At 38.7% G+C, this 12,786-nt stretch overlaps 1 protein-coding gene and 2 long non-coding RNA genes across 4 annotated transcripts; 2 read left to right on the forward strand and 1 right to left on the reverse strand.

Annotated features, from left to right (window-relative positions):
- Nucleotides 1–386: 386 nt before the first annotated feature.
- Nucleotides 387–4,462, forward strand: LOC123992856. Its single transcript, XR_006831321.1, has 2 exons — nucleotides 387–3,793; nucleotides 4,172–4,462. It is a non-coding gene; the product is annotated as an uncharacterized LOC123992856 (long non-coding RNA).
- A 7-nt stretch (nucleotides 4,463–4,469) lies between these two features.
- LOC123992854 lies at nucleotides 4,470–9,677 on the reverse strand. 2 transcript variants are annotated; one of them, XM_046294424.1, is made up of 5 exons: nucleotides 9,533–9,677; nucleotides 7,530–7,630; nucleotides 6,429–6,480; nucleotides 5,543–5,772; nucleotides 4,470–5,363 (listed from the first exon to the last, which is right to left on the reverse strand). In XM_046294424.1, exons 1-5 carry the CDS (start codon nucleotides 9,537–9,539, stop codon nucleotides 5,076–5,078), a joined length of 678 nt encoding a protein of 225 aa, XP_046150380.1. In that variant the 5' UTR covers nucleotides 9,540–9,677; the 3' UTR covers nucleotides 4,470–5,075. The 2 variants fall into 2 exon arrangements, with proteins under 2 accessions (XP_046150380.1, XP_046150379.1); XM_046294423.1 differs by lacking the exon at nucleotides 9,533–9,677 and adding an exon at nucleotides 8,428–8,744.
- LOC123992855 lies at nucleotides 7,527–11,308 on the forward strand. The gene is made up of 2 exons (XR_006831320.1): nucleotides 7,527–8,349; nucleotides 9,484–11,308. It is a non-coding gene; the product is annotated as an uncharacterized LOC123992855 (long non-coding RNA).
- Nucleotides 11,309–12,786: the final 1,478 nt, after the last annotated feature.

The raw sequence follows: 12,786 nt of genomic DNA on the forward strand, positions 1-12,786 counted from the left end.
ATGGGAGTTCATTTAGGAATAGTCACACTCCTCTCTGGCTTGGTTTTTTTTCACACAAAAAAGGGAGTGGCTGCATGGACCACACATTCACTATACGCGACATCATACAACAATGCCTGGAATGGAAAGCCGCTTTATACCTCAACTTGATCTTCTTCAGAAATGCTTTCGACAGTGTGCTCAGAAACAGAATTTGGAAAGTCCTCTCATGGCATCCCCCACTAACAAATGACTTGTTAGCTGCCTCTAGAGGGAAGTTAAATTTACCATCCTTGTTAACAACCTTAAAAGACTGGTTCTCCATCATCTGTGGCGTACCCCAAGGATGCATTCTCTCACCCATTCTTTTCATGGTTGCTACTGACTGATTCATTAGGAACATTGTAAAAGACCGACCTCGAGGGCCACATCCAGTGGACTCCCTTCTTAGTGCTTGAGGATCTTGAATTTTCAGAGGACATTGCTCTGCATGCTCTTTTCCTAACAATCCCGCATGCAGATGATCACAACTAGATTGAGCCAGTTTGCTGACCAACTGGGCCAGCAGATAAATGTGGAAAAAGACCCACGAGCTGAGAATCAACACACCATGTGTATTGAATCACATATTTTATTATGTGCAGATAGACTGACCCTCGTTTTTTTTTAGAGGTAGTTAACCATTTTTTTCTGAACTGAACTGCTAATATAAAATTCATAATAATGTTGCTTTGGCAAACACTGGAAATAAAAAAACAGTCTATAAATGTGGTACATGTAATTAGAAAATAGAAAAGAAATCTACATATTAAAATAAAATCTGTAGACACACTGTTTCTCTTTTTGTCAGGAATGGATCTCTCCTTACCCATTTTACATTTTAATCACTTAGCAGAAGACACTCTTATCCAGAGCAATTGGGGTTAAGTGCCTTGCTCAAGGGTCCATCAACAGATTTTTCACCTAGTCGGCTCCAGGACTCTTAACCGCAAAGCTACATGCCACCTACCCCAGTCGTGATGGTGTTATCACAGCAATAAATTAATGTGTTCCTCTGGTTGGTCAGTATTAAAAGGCCTTATGGTTCGAACAGAAGGAGCGTGCTTTACATCTTGTGCCGATATCAAACCTTGTGAAATACTTTTATCGGGCCCGCCTTCCTTACACACAAGTAAGGACTTGATAGGAAACACCAACACAATCCTTTGAAGTGACATTGTGCCAAGTCAGCAAACATTCCAACCCAAAGACAAATAAGAAAACGCTGTGAATGAGTATGAATCAGTGCCTGTGACTTTCAAATATGCACATATGTACACATACTGGAGTATGTTTGATCCTCAAATACCACAAGTTATTTTCTATGAAGTAATATTGCTGTTTGATATGTAAGTGGTACTTCAGGGTTTCATATTCGGTGCACTCATGTTGGAATGAGATTCACTAATAACGATCGAACGTAGCAAACAGTGAGCTGTTGTTCACTTTCTTTTCAATCCTTCAATGGTGCCCCAGGAGGAATATTACTCATTCATCACAATCACATCCTACTCACCGATCACTTTGTTAAGACACAAGAGTTTGCAACTTATTTTCCCACATTCACTAATCAATTATTGCAGCTGTTTGAAATCACAGCTACTGCAAGGGCAATTACTGTCAAATGATCAGCTCCGGGGTATACTGTCACAGTTAAGTTATGTTTTAAATGTCACGCTCAAATCCTCCGAAGGTGTATGTGTAGCTCAATAAATGTAGTTTAGGATGATTTGTAACACATACATTTTGAATGAAGTTTCGGCTATGATGACACAGACTCTATGTAGAAACAGCACTTCCAGAGAGTAAATCATCTCTTTAGCCAACAGTGTTAAACAACAGCCTAACCATACCGTACGTTTGGCATGGTTAATAGATAAATTACATAAAAAACAAAGGCTCAATAGCAGTGTTCTGTCATATTGCGGGTGGCTCGTGAGTCTTAGCAGGTGAAAGTGCAAATTGATCTAGGGTGGACAAGCATTTCACTACACCTGCGATAACATCTGCTGAATATGTGTATGTGACCAATACCATTTGATTTGATTTGATTTGACAAGGTGAAACAGGGGATTTCCACAGAGGATTGTTAAACAGGCACTTGGCATGAGAGTAGGGGACTTTGGAACCCTGGACACACCCTAGCATTCATTTGTCTTTGACACATTCCTTTTCAGCACTGAGTGAGTGCTGACTGTCAGTTCATCTGGACAGCATAAAACCCTTTATTTTTTAAATATTATTTTTTACATTTAAGTTGAGAAATTGTATGGAACAAATGGTGTGGTACTTGGTAATTGTTTCCTTGTCCTTTTCGTTGTGTCTTTATGTTGCAAGTAAATATTATGCTCAGAATGAAAGATGTGTAGAAAGAGAGCTGTAAAGAAGGAGGCAAGGTTGCAAAATAATAAAAAATAAATGTTAATCAGGTGCATAACACAGCATAACTGATTATATAAAATGGTGGGTAGTTCCTTATCCCCAAGAGCTCAATATCCCCAATGTCATTCTAATGCATGGTGTTCCTCCAGCCCATCGAGACCTAACTAAATAGAAAAGACTGAGAGACAAGACAGACAAATTTCTAAGTATGATTAAGGTAAGGAATTCAATAAGTAAATGTGTAATTTGACTGAACTATCCCTTTTATGTTAGTGGGACCACTTTCAGTTGTTTATGAATGATTTGTGAAGCATTCATAGGCCTTATGAAGGGTTATGAAGGGGGAACACTCACTTCAGGGCTTGAGACAATTAGATGAGCTGAATGTGATAGGCGATGAGGTTAAGGTTCTATATTAGGTACAATGCCTGCTTTGTTTTTGAAAAGCTACACAGTTTTCTTGTTTAGATACCTTTTCATACAATTAATATCCTTTGTTTTTACCCAAAACCCTGCCTTGCCTCCACTCCCACCAATGGTAGAACCCAAAACAGTACCAAACCACCTTGTCACATTTGTCAATCAAGTTATAAGACAACTAATTTAGGCCATTGAGCACCACAGCTAACTTTTCCAATTGGCTGGAATAGAAACCCAAGAACCTATGAGCTGCCAGTAAGAGTTTTAAATATCAAATGGGGCCCAGGGTTCAAATAGTATGTGTTTTTTTCATATACTGTACTTTGAGTATTTGATTGAGCCTGCCTGGAGTGTGAGATGGGCGGCACATTTGTAATTTTGGGACTATTCCATTGGTTCAATTGTGCCAAGCAGGCTTAATCAGGCACATCTAACTTATCTGAAAAAATAAACAAATACTATTTTAACCCAGGTCTGCAGATGCAAGCAGTGATGAAATCTGGGCCCAACATTTAATAGGAGCTCATAATGTAGGCCCTAAAGATTTATTTAATTTGGTATGTTCAACATCAACTAGAGGTCAAGAGAAAAGACAATTACTTGAAGGCCCCTCTTTCAACTATTGTACTCTCCTTGTGTGCCATGCATGCAATTGCATCCCCTTCTTTGCCTTCAGTCTAATACCTCATAGGTTCTTCTGAGGATCTCCTGATGACACGACAAACACTAGCGCTACCTGCAGCCCTTGGCTTCCTCTCTTCCAGCATCCTCATTATTAATTCCATTATGATGAATGAGAGCAGACCCAGACACATGCTTCAGCTCAGATTGTATAAAAAGAGAAAAATGTGCTCTACTGAGGATTTAGAAATCCAAAAAGAAGCATCTTACCCCAGAACCCTTCACAAGATCACTATCCCAGAAAACTTGGTTAATGAGTTGGACTGTCATAAGAGGTCAAGGATCACAGCAGGTATGTGCTGCACTATGCTTGTAGCCTGCATACATGAGAAGGTTATACTTTTGGATGTGGGTTTATGCTACAATAATCATACCTGCTGCTATCGAACATAATGTTTAGAACAGAAGACAGGAGAGTGACAGTAAACTACTGGGGTAAAAATAGTCATAGTTATAAGCAGCTGTAACAAATGTACATGAATACATTCTGATTTGCGCGCGCATTTGGCAGGCACTGGATTATGCTTTCTATTACACACAACTCGTGCACGATTATCAAACCCCCTTTGAGCTGTTGTGTGTCATAAAAACATGAAATCCTTATCCAGGTAGTTATCTTTTATTGGTGCGTATTTTTGGTGAGATGTAACAATATGATCATTTTGGACAGGCAGGCCTACTTCTATCCCTGCTCAACCCCACTTTATCTCGGCCTCGGAGGAGACTTGGATCCCGAGGCAGAGGATGGTGTGCATGGAGGGTAGAGTGGAGACAGGAGTCTCTTGAGTTGGATGTGACCTGATGCGACGTGCACTTGCAACTGCCTTAATGGAAGATAATTTTTCCACATCCAGAGCGGTCAATGTTAACCTTATTGTTTTGTGTTTCTTCGTTTGTCAGTGGGTTTTGAGATTTTATTTTTTGTAATGACAAGCACTATAAAACAAATTCTAGATCATTATCGTCTGTCTATTGTCATTTTGTCTTGGTTACTTAGACATTTTTATTTGTGTTTTAGCAGTAAATATGATTAAATAACTTGAACATGATTGGTCTATTAAAGTTAATGTTTCTAACTAAGCTTCGGTGTGCATCTGCACAGGGAAACTAAATAGTGAGTTGAAGGGGATGATGCTGCTAATTTCGTTTGGGTAGGCTTTTCAAAGAATTTACTAAATGAATGCATCCATAAGAAAATATATGCTGAAAAAATATACTGGATGACATCATTGCATCTAGGATAGAGCAGCCCTTGGCCGTGGTATGTTGACCATAACCCCCCCCCCCCCCCCGTGCCTTATTGCTTAAATATCCAAGTCAATAACTAAGAAGATAGCACTAAGCCCACACATATCCAACATTTATCCAAACTCGGGAATTCTAAAACCATTATTCCAATCATATCAACAACAGAAACTCGGAGGAAACTTCGACCGCAAACACTCTGAAATGCAAAGCAGGCCTACATCTCAAAACAAATGCCACAAGTGTCAACGTTTGACTTCGAGTTACAGACATTGTTTTGACTGCAAATGATACTGTATTTACACAGACAACAAAGACCGAATACATTTTCAAAGGTAGCACAGCTCTGAATTGGACAAATCACGCCTGAAGTAGCTGTCCTCCGCAGGCGAGGCGTATACATAGTCTGATGTGCCATACGGTGCGTATTCTGGAGTGGAGACGCTCTCCTGGAGGTTGCAGTTCTGGTAGTGGTAGTGGTCTGGAACAAACCCATAACTCAAGTCCAGCCTCGTCGGAGAGTTGTAACACGACGAAGAGTAAGACTCCTGTGGCGAATAACTATTGTAATCGACCGGACTTGGCATATTCAGGGAACCTGACGGTGAGCTGGGAGCCTGAAAAACAAGCCAGAGGAGATGTGCATTACTATTCTAGTACAGTATAACGAAACCATGTCCTACTCCAAGTCAAATCTCTGAATGAACAAACAGCCTGAGCGTTGTCAAATATTTCATATGACCGTGCGTAATTGCAAAGAGAGGAGATTGCGCAACTGAATTTGAATAAAGCATACCATGCCATGGCCGTAATAGCCCATATTCGGGGAGTGATTTTCCTGGCGCCAAAGTTTTGTTGAGGTAGCGGGATGCAGAATACCACTGCTGTAGGTCTCGTTGGAGATCATCATGCTTATCAATTGTTGATTATCGAAGCTGTCCATCTGGACGTTGCTCTCTGGAATGGCCCGCGGCTGAAAGATGCAGTTGGAATTCATCTCTTCAGGGAAATAATCAAAGCAATGGCCTATAGGAATGAACGAGAAGGATCAGTAAGAGGATGCATACATAAACACATGCAGGGAGACATGTAAATAAGTGAAGACTCCAGAAGTGATGTCACAGCACCACCAGCCAACAGCTAAAAAACACATTTGAATGCAAGTTTATAAAAAGGTCCCAGTACACTGCACTTTAGGAATGTTGGTCAGTGTCAACTGTATACAAAGATATATATTCCAACTATTCTGCTGTGGTCGTTGATTCTCCATGTAAGTGTCAATCTAGATATTTTACCTGACCGAATCTGATGCGCAATTCAGACTCCGAATATATTTTATAACAGGCTTTTGTGATTTTACAGCTATTCTGCTATTTGCATGTACGATGCATAATGCATTGCCTTCTGTCTTTTGGATCAAAGCTCGTTTATTTGATTATGATTTACTGCAACGCCCCCACTGGACATTTCAAATGGCATTTACTGTACTTTACTGTAGGCTACATTTATGTTCGTTAGCAGGTTTGGATACAGTCAAGATAAAACCATTTTTACTATAGAACATTGATTCTGGACCATCCATGGTGATGCTTTTGTCGTACAACGATTTTGGGATCAAGATAATGTCAGACAATGGAACGCTGTATCGAAATGTTGATTCATTTGGACATATTTGAACTTACCTGACAAGGAGGAGGAGACGCACACATCCTGACTCACCAAGCTCTGGGATTTCTATTCATTTAGGAAAATAAGTAAGAAAGAGAGAAAAAACATAAGTCCCCATTCATTTGCAACAGTTCGATTCGATTATTTTTCATCCCCTTGAAAGCTACTTGTTACCTTCAAATATCAAGTAGCCTACCACCCACTGTATAGCACAATAATGGCATTTGTTTATTTTTTATTTTTTATTCTTCATTTCGCAGGGTTGTGTGTGTGTGTGTGTGTGTGTGTGTGTGTGTGTGTGTGTGTGTGTGTGTGTGTGTGTGTGTGTGTGTGTGTGTGTGTGTGTGTGTGTGTGTGTGTGTGTGTGTGTGTGTGTGTGTGTGTGTGTGTGTGTGTGTGTGTGAGAGAGAGAGAGAGAGAGAGAGAGAGAGAGAGAGAGAGAGAGAGAGAGAGAGAGAGAGAGCGAGAGCGAGAGCGAGAGCGAGAGCGAGAGAGAGATCTATTTCGCTTGCTTTGGCGATGTAAACATATGTTTCCCATGCCAATAAAGCCCCTAAATTTAACATTGAGAGGGAGCGATAGAGAGAGAGAGGGAGAGAAATAGATCCAATAACTACTCGCCTACAGTATGTGTGATCAATTAAGGGAGTGGCTCCAATAATTAGCGTCATCTTTGCCATCTTTGCCATAATCTAAATTTGCTGTAAAATATCACATAAAACAACTGGAACTGTCCCTACATGAAAAATATCCCCCTGTTAGTGCTAAACGATCATTGATAGGCTACTAGAGAGTAGACCTGGTGGTCAATCATTAATGAGACATGCAACTTCGTGTTCGGGGTAAGGTTGGTGGCTGTTGCGGCAATTGAGGAAGTTATTGCAATGGGGATTTCATGGAGAGAGCAACACCTCCAATTATACTGAGACTGTGTGTGTGTGTGTGTGTGTGTGTGTGTGTGTGTGTGTGTGTGTGTGTGTGTGTGTGTGTGTGTGTGTGTGTGTGTGTGTGTGTGTGTGTGTGTGTGTGTGTGTGTGTGTGTGTGTGTGTGTGTGTGTGTGTGTGTGTGTGTGTGTGTGTGTGTGTGTGTGTGTGTGTGTGTGGGGGGGAATTACCATTATAACCGTTTTAGTTGATGTCTGGAGAGCTCTTTTCTGTTGCAGCAACTGTTTAACGGTTGTCTTCACCCGCACACCCTGGTACACCTTTGGCTTATCTGTCAAAAGAGAAAAACATGGTGTCGATGTTTACTGTAAACAAACTTGAATGGTCCTAACCCTACCACTCCTGAGCACTTTCACTGCCTGCTGCATACTTAATAATTTAAAACATTGGAATATTATTAAAAACACATTTCAATATTACTATAAGATTGTTTTGATCAGGGTGTTTAACGCAATGTATTACATCTAGAATGATTTGTGAATTTCAAACGAATAATGCAATATAGTATGAACAAACGCTCAAATGTTGCCAAGTTTAATGTATCAAAGTTGCCCATGCGAAAGTGTCCTAATATTGTCCTACATAGGTCTATATCCTCTGTAGCCTGCCTCTGCGAGAACCTCGCACGACAGAGACAGGGTTTCGAATTTCACAGTCAATACAGTGGGCTTGCCTTCACACTCATTTCAAGCACAAAGGAAAGCTGTGCAAAAATGATATTGTAAACGTAACGTTTCGATTTTATTTAGCTAATATGTTTCTTTTTATTCTATACATAGGCCTAAAACACAGGTTAAGCGTTGCGATCCATGAAAGGGGGCTGATAGCGGCATATTCCGTGAAAGTAGAGAAGTAAAGTTAGGCTACAGAAAAGCGGGCAAACAACAGTCTGGTAAGAGTCAATAACAAAGACCCAAAGGACTCCACAAATCCGGTGAAAATAAGGTGAAAATGGAAGACTTCGCTTGAGAAATTCGTCCGATTATAAAAGTAAGTTACTTTTACGCTCCGCACTTAGCCAACATATCATTGGTAGGCCATGGGATAACAATATGAGCTTTAGCCTACCCGACGATAAAATAAAGGTTGTTTTGGTTTTGATGATCATTCCGGTTAGCCTATCGAACCCCCACACCTGCCAATTATGCAGTAAAACCATTTCGTTTTCTGTAAAAATGCATCCATTGAAGCAGGACTGTATTTGAAATGAAATTGAATACTCATTTACGCTATCAAAACATAGCCTACTGTAAATTATCGGGAACTAGGCAGATAGGTTAGAGCCGTTGCCTATACCCACTCTAAACACATGTTCAATGTTTTAGTGCAGTAGCCTAGCGTTTAGATTTTTATGCTAAAATGAACGGTACTCATAAATGTACGCCTTCGATTGTATGTCTTGGCTTCACTTCTAACTATAAGGGGGTATAACGTTCTTCTTCAATGACTAAAGTCATTACAGAAACGACGCCACACAATGGTAGAACTCATTAAGGCAGTCAGAGACTGTCTCAGGAGTGGAAAGTTGGCGGTAAAGGTGATTCGATAATAGCAGCTGCCGGCAGAATCTAAAGAGGTGTGCTTGGCTGTCAAACCCATCCTTTTAAATATTCATATTCTGAAATGTCAGATCATGATTTGTCTTAAATGTGGCAAATAGTAAAGCTACCCAAAAGACACATCCCACTGATTACTGCTTAAAATGACCATTTGTACATTTACATATTAAAGTGTGATTAGAATGACTACAATTACAGTTGAATCGACAAGAATAATGCAAATAAACCGCGTTTGAGTTAAGTTAACCTTACGCCCTAACGTGGACGAAATGGCCAAAAGTAGTGATGTTTAAGAAATAAGCTAAATACTATTTTAAAAACGTTGTTCAATTAAATTGCCATAGAAAATAGCATACATCACGCAGGTAATAGGCATTAATCCACATGAGGCCATTGTTGAAAATTAGTTTACATTATTCTTTAGTTAAAACACGAGTTACATACTTTATCTCTAAGGTTTTTATCAGAACCTCGCAGTTCCCATATAAGTGAAACAGCATGTTGTGCAATGTCAATTATTTCCAATCGTTTTGTTCTAACATTTATATTTCTTTCTTTCTTTCAGGAGGAACGTAAAGAACCATGATCCGATGAAAAAAGAATGCTAAACTTACCAGACATGTTGTAAAAATTAAGAAGTACTCCTGGAAGAAGAGCAGTTATGAGATTCCACAATGTCCTTTTCTGGCTGAGTTATATGGGCTATATCGAAATATTCATAAAAGTCACATAAATTCTCAACACACAAGTCTTAAAACTGTCTCAGAGCATACAATAATACCCTAATATAGCTAGGGATATATTAGTTTGTGAAATTTTCTCTCCATGCCTACTTTTTAAAACCCCTAGAACTCAATGATTTGACAATGATTTGATTGCGCGTTACTTTCAATTTGAATATTCAAAGGCTACTCAAAAATACAGATTTTTCAGTATAAATCAATACATATGCACTTAAAATAACATTTCATTTAATATAATTTAATAATAGTTTATACCCAAACCAAAAAGAAATTGACATTTTGAACATTTTATCCATCTTTTGCCAATCTGCCCATCAGTCCCTCTTCATAATGAGGCACTACAGGAAAGTAACGGTTAGATGTTCTATGTAAACATGACCAACAATTAAACATCGCAGATCATATGTATTTCAGGATGGATGAGCACATCAACACGTTATGACCATACATTTTTACTCTTATTTAAACAATAAACTATGACATGTCTAGGTTGTGGGCGTGGCATATGGTAGCAGCCATTTCTGCCATCACTGACTCCATTGCTCCCTCACCAATTGCATGCTCCCCATCACTGGAACTCACATCACCCACGTCTTACCAATTGTATTATATTTGTTTTAGCATTATTTAGTGTAGTTACATGAATGATATAATATAAAGACTGAACGTTTCAGCCATTCACATGTCAAACCTGATTTGACATCCCAGGTCTCCTATATACGAATCGAGAATACTATCTACAAATGTATTACAATGCAAAAATTCGGTTTACAAACGTCTGATATATTTTCAATTCAATGACAAGACTCCCCGATTAGTCTACTTGTGTAGGCTAGAACTACTTAGATGTGGACAAAGTCATTTCAATTGATAGACTTATTTGAATAGGGTTACTGTCCATACCAGTTTACATTTATAAGAGTTTACAACTTAATACATATGATATGAGAAAACAGCACATTGCTTTAGAGAAAACCATTTCCTATAAATGTTCTTCCATTGTGAGCCTACCATACATTTGAATAACAATTTACAAACACATCAAACAATGAACTCGAACCTAGTTTTAATTCAAATAGCTTAGATTTCAGTTTTGGGGTATCGATCTATCATTATCCTCACTCATATATTGAGAAAATGCACACACTATCTGCCCAATACAATATATGACCTTTCCTGATTTGTACTGGTAGGGGCTTATACAATGATCCCTTTTATGTAGGCCTAAATCCCATCATCTCCACTGGGTAGTTGTATTGACAAACTTCTGACCTTCCATAAAGTAGGACCTAGGTCCATTATCCTAACTACCAAGAATATTATGCTAGTGCTCTCATAGAATATCTAACGTTTGGCTTTTTTTAAATGAATTTATTGCTGCCGTTGCAATCCCCCCCATGAATTGCGCCATCGTAAGAGACGAGGTAACACGAAAGAACCGCGCCATCTAGTGTAGGATATACGTTAGTAGGTTCTCCCTAAGTCTTAATTCGATGTCGTGATAACAGAACAAAGGATAACTCAAGAAACGGAAAAGGCATGTTTTTTTCATGTGTCATTTTAGCAAAAAAATATGTTTCATTTTCATGCATTTATTGCAGTGTCTTTTATTATAATGGATTTATAATAAAGAATTCTACTGCCCTATACCTTATCTATGTTTTTTATTTCTTGAAATTTATAAATAAATGAAACGCCAAACATAGGAAGCATTGATTAATCAGGGAAACGGAGTATGGTAAATCACTTGCACCCATTGACCAATTCAGATCACTGCATTGTCTTTAATTTGTAAGTCGCTCTGGATAAGAGCGTCTGCTAAATGACTTAAATGTAAATGTAAATGTCTTTGAAAGTAAAATATTCAGGTGGAGATTCCCATTCACTTCTTGAAGTATTCTGTGCATGGTCATCTCTGATTGTCTTTCATTATATTCAAGACTTTCATACCGAGGTAAAGACAGTTTTAGGTTGGATATTCGACGGATATTCTCCTGTAGTTTTCCTTACATCAATCAACAGCAGTTAGGGACCATCAACATAGTGACAAATTACATTTTCTACATTTCAATAACATTTACATTTAAGTCATTTAGCAGACGCTATTATCCAGAGCGACTTACAAATTGGATAACTCTTTAACCATTACTCCAAACACTTTCAAAACTGGTTGGAGCTAACCAGATGGCATAGATGCACATTGCACACTCTTTAGTGTGTCCATTTTTATCTCACATGGTTTTACATGAATTTTTCAACATTTAGAATGTCAATAGCTCCTTGGTCATGTGACCTGGTGACTTCAAACAAGGTTCAGCATGTCCACTGACTGCCCTTCTATATTGCACACCCTTTAGTTTGTCCATTTTTATCTGACATGGTTTTACACAAAGTTTTCCAAATGTAGAATTTCAATAGCTCCTTGGTCATGTGACCTAATGTCCGCAGACTGCCCTTCTATATTTGCACACTCTTGTTTGTGTACTGTAAAATCACGCCATGTAACATACATTTTTCATAGTTTCAAATTTGCAATAGCTCCTTGGTCATGTCAATTACACACCTAAGAAGCATACAGTGGATATACACCCATATTGCATAACCTCTAGTCATGTATCTTCTATATTGTTGTACATTATTATTAGTTTGACAATTAGGGGGTTCAGTTCAATGTTGTGTTTACCCTTTTCTTTAATATTTATCTATATTAATTGGTAGTTCTAAGTACTTATATATGCCATTTAGCAGACGCTTTTATCCAAAGCGACTTACAGTCATGTGTGCATACATTCTACGTATGGGTGGTCCCGGGGATTGAACCCACTACCCTGGCGTTACAAGCGCCATGCTCTACCAACTGAGCTACAGAAGTTTTCCCTGTTTTTTTTCTCACAGTGTTTAACAGTGGTACACAATAGGAGAGAGACAGATGATATCTATTTTCGTTAATATCAACCATAAAGGAAAAGGGCAAAGTACGAGAGTCATGCTATTAATTGTCCAAAGCAGGGATGGAGAGTGAGCTGGTGAGGTAGGCTGGTCAATACATATACTGAACATGTAACCACAGTAATGGTGGCCAGTAAATCAATGAATAAAAATATAACATTGACAAATTAAACAAA

The sequence above is a fragment of the Oncorhynchus gorbuscha genome, linkage group LG13, assembly GCF_021184085.1.
Source record: "Oncorhynchus gorbuscha isolate QuinsamMale2020 ecotype Even-year linkage group LG13, OgorEven_v1.0, whole genome shotgun sequence".
NCBI lineage: Eukaryota > Metazoa > Chordata > Actinopteri > Salmoniformes > Salmonidae > Oncorhynchus > Oncorhynchus gorbuscha.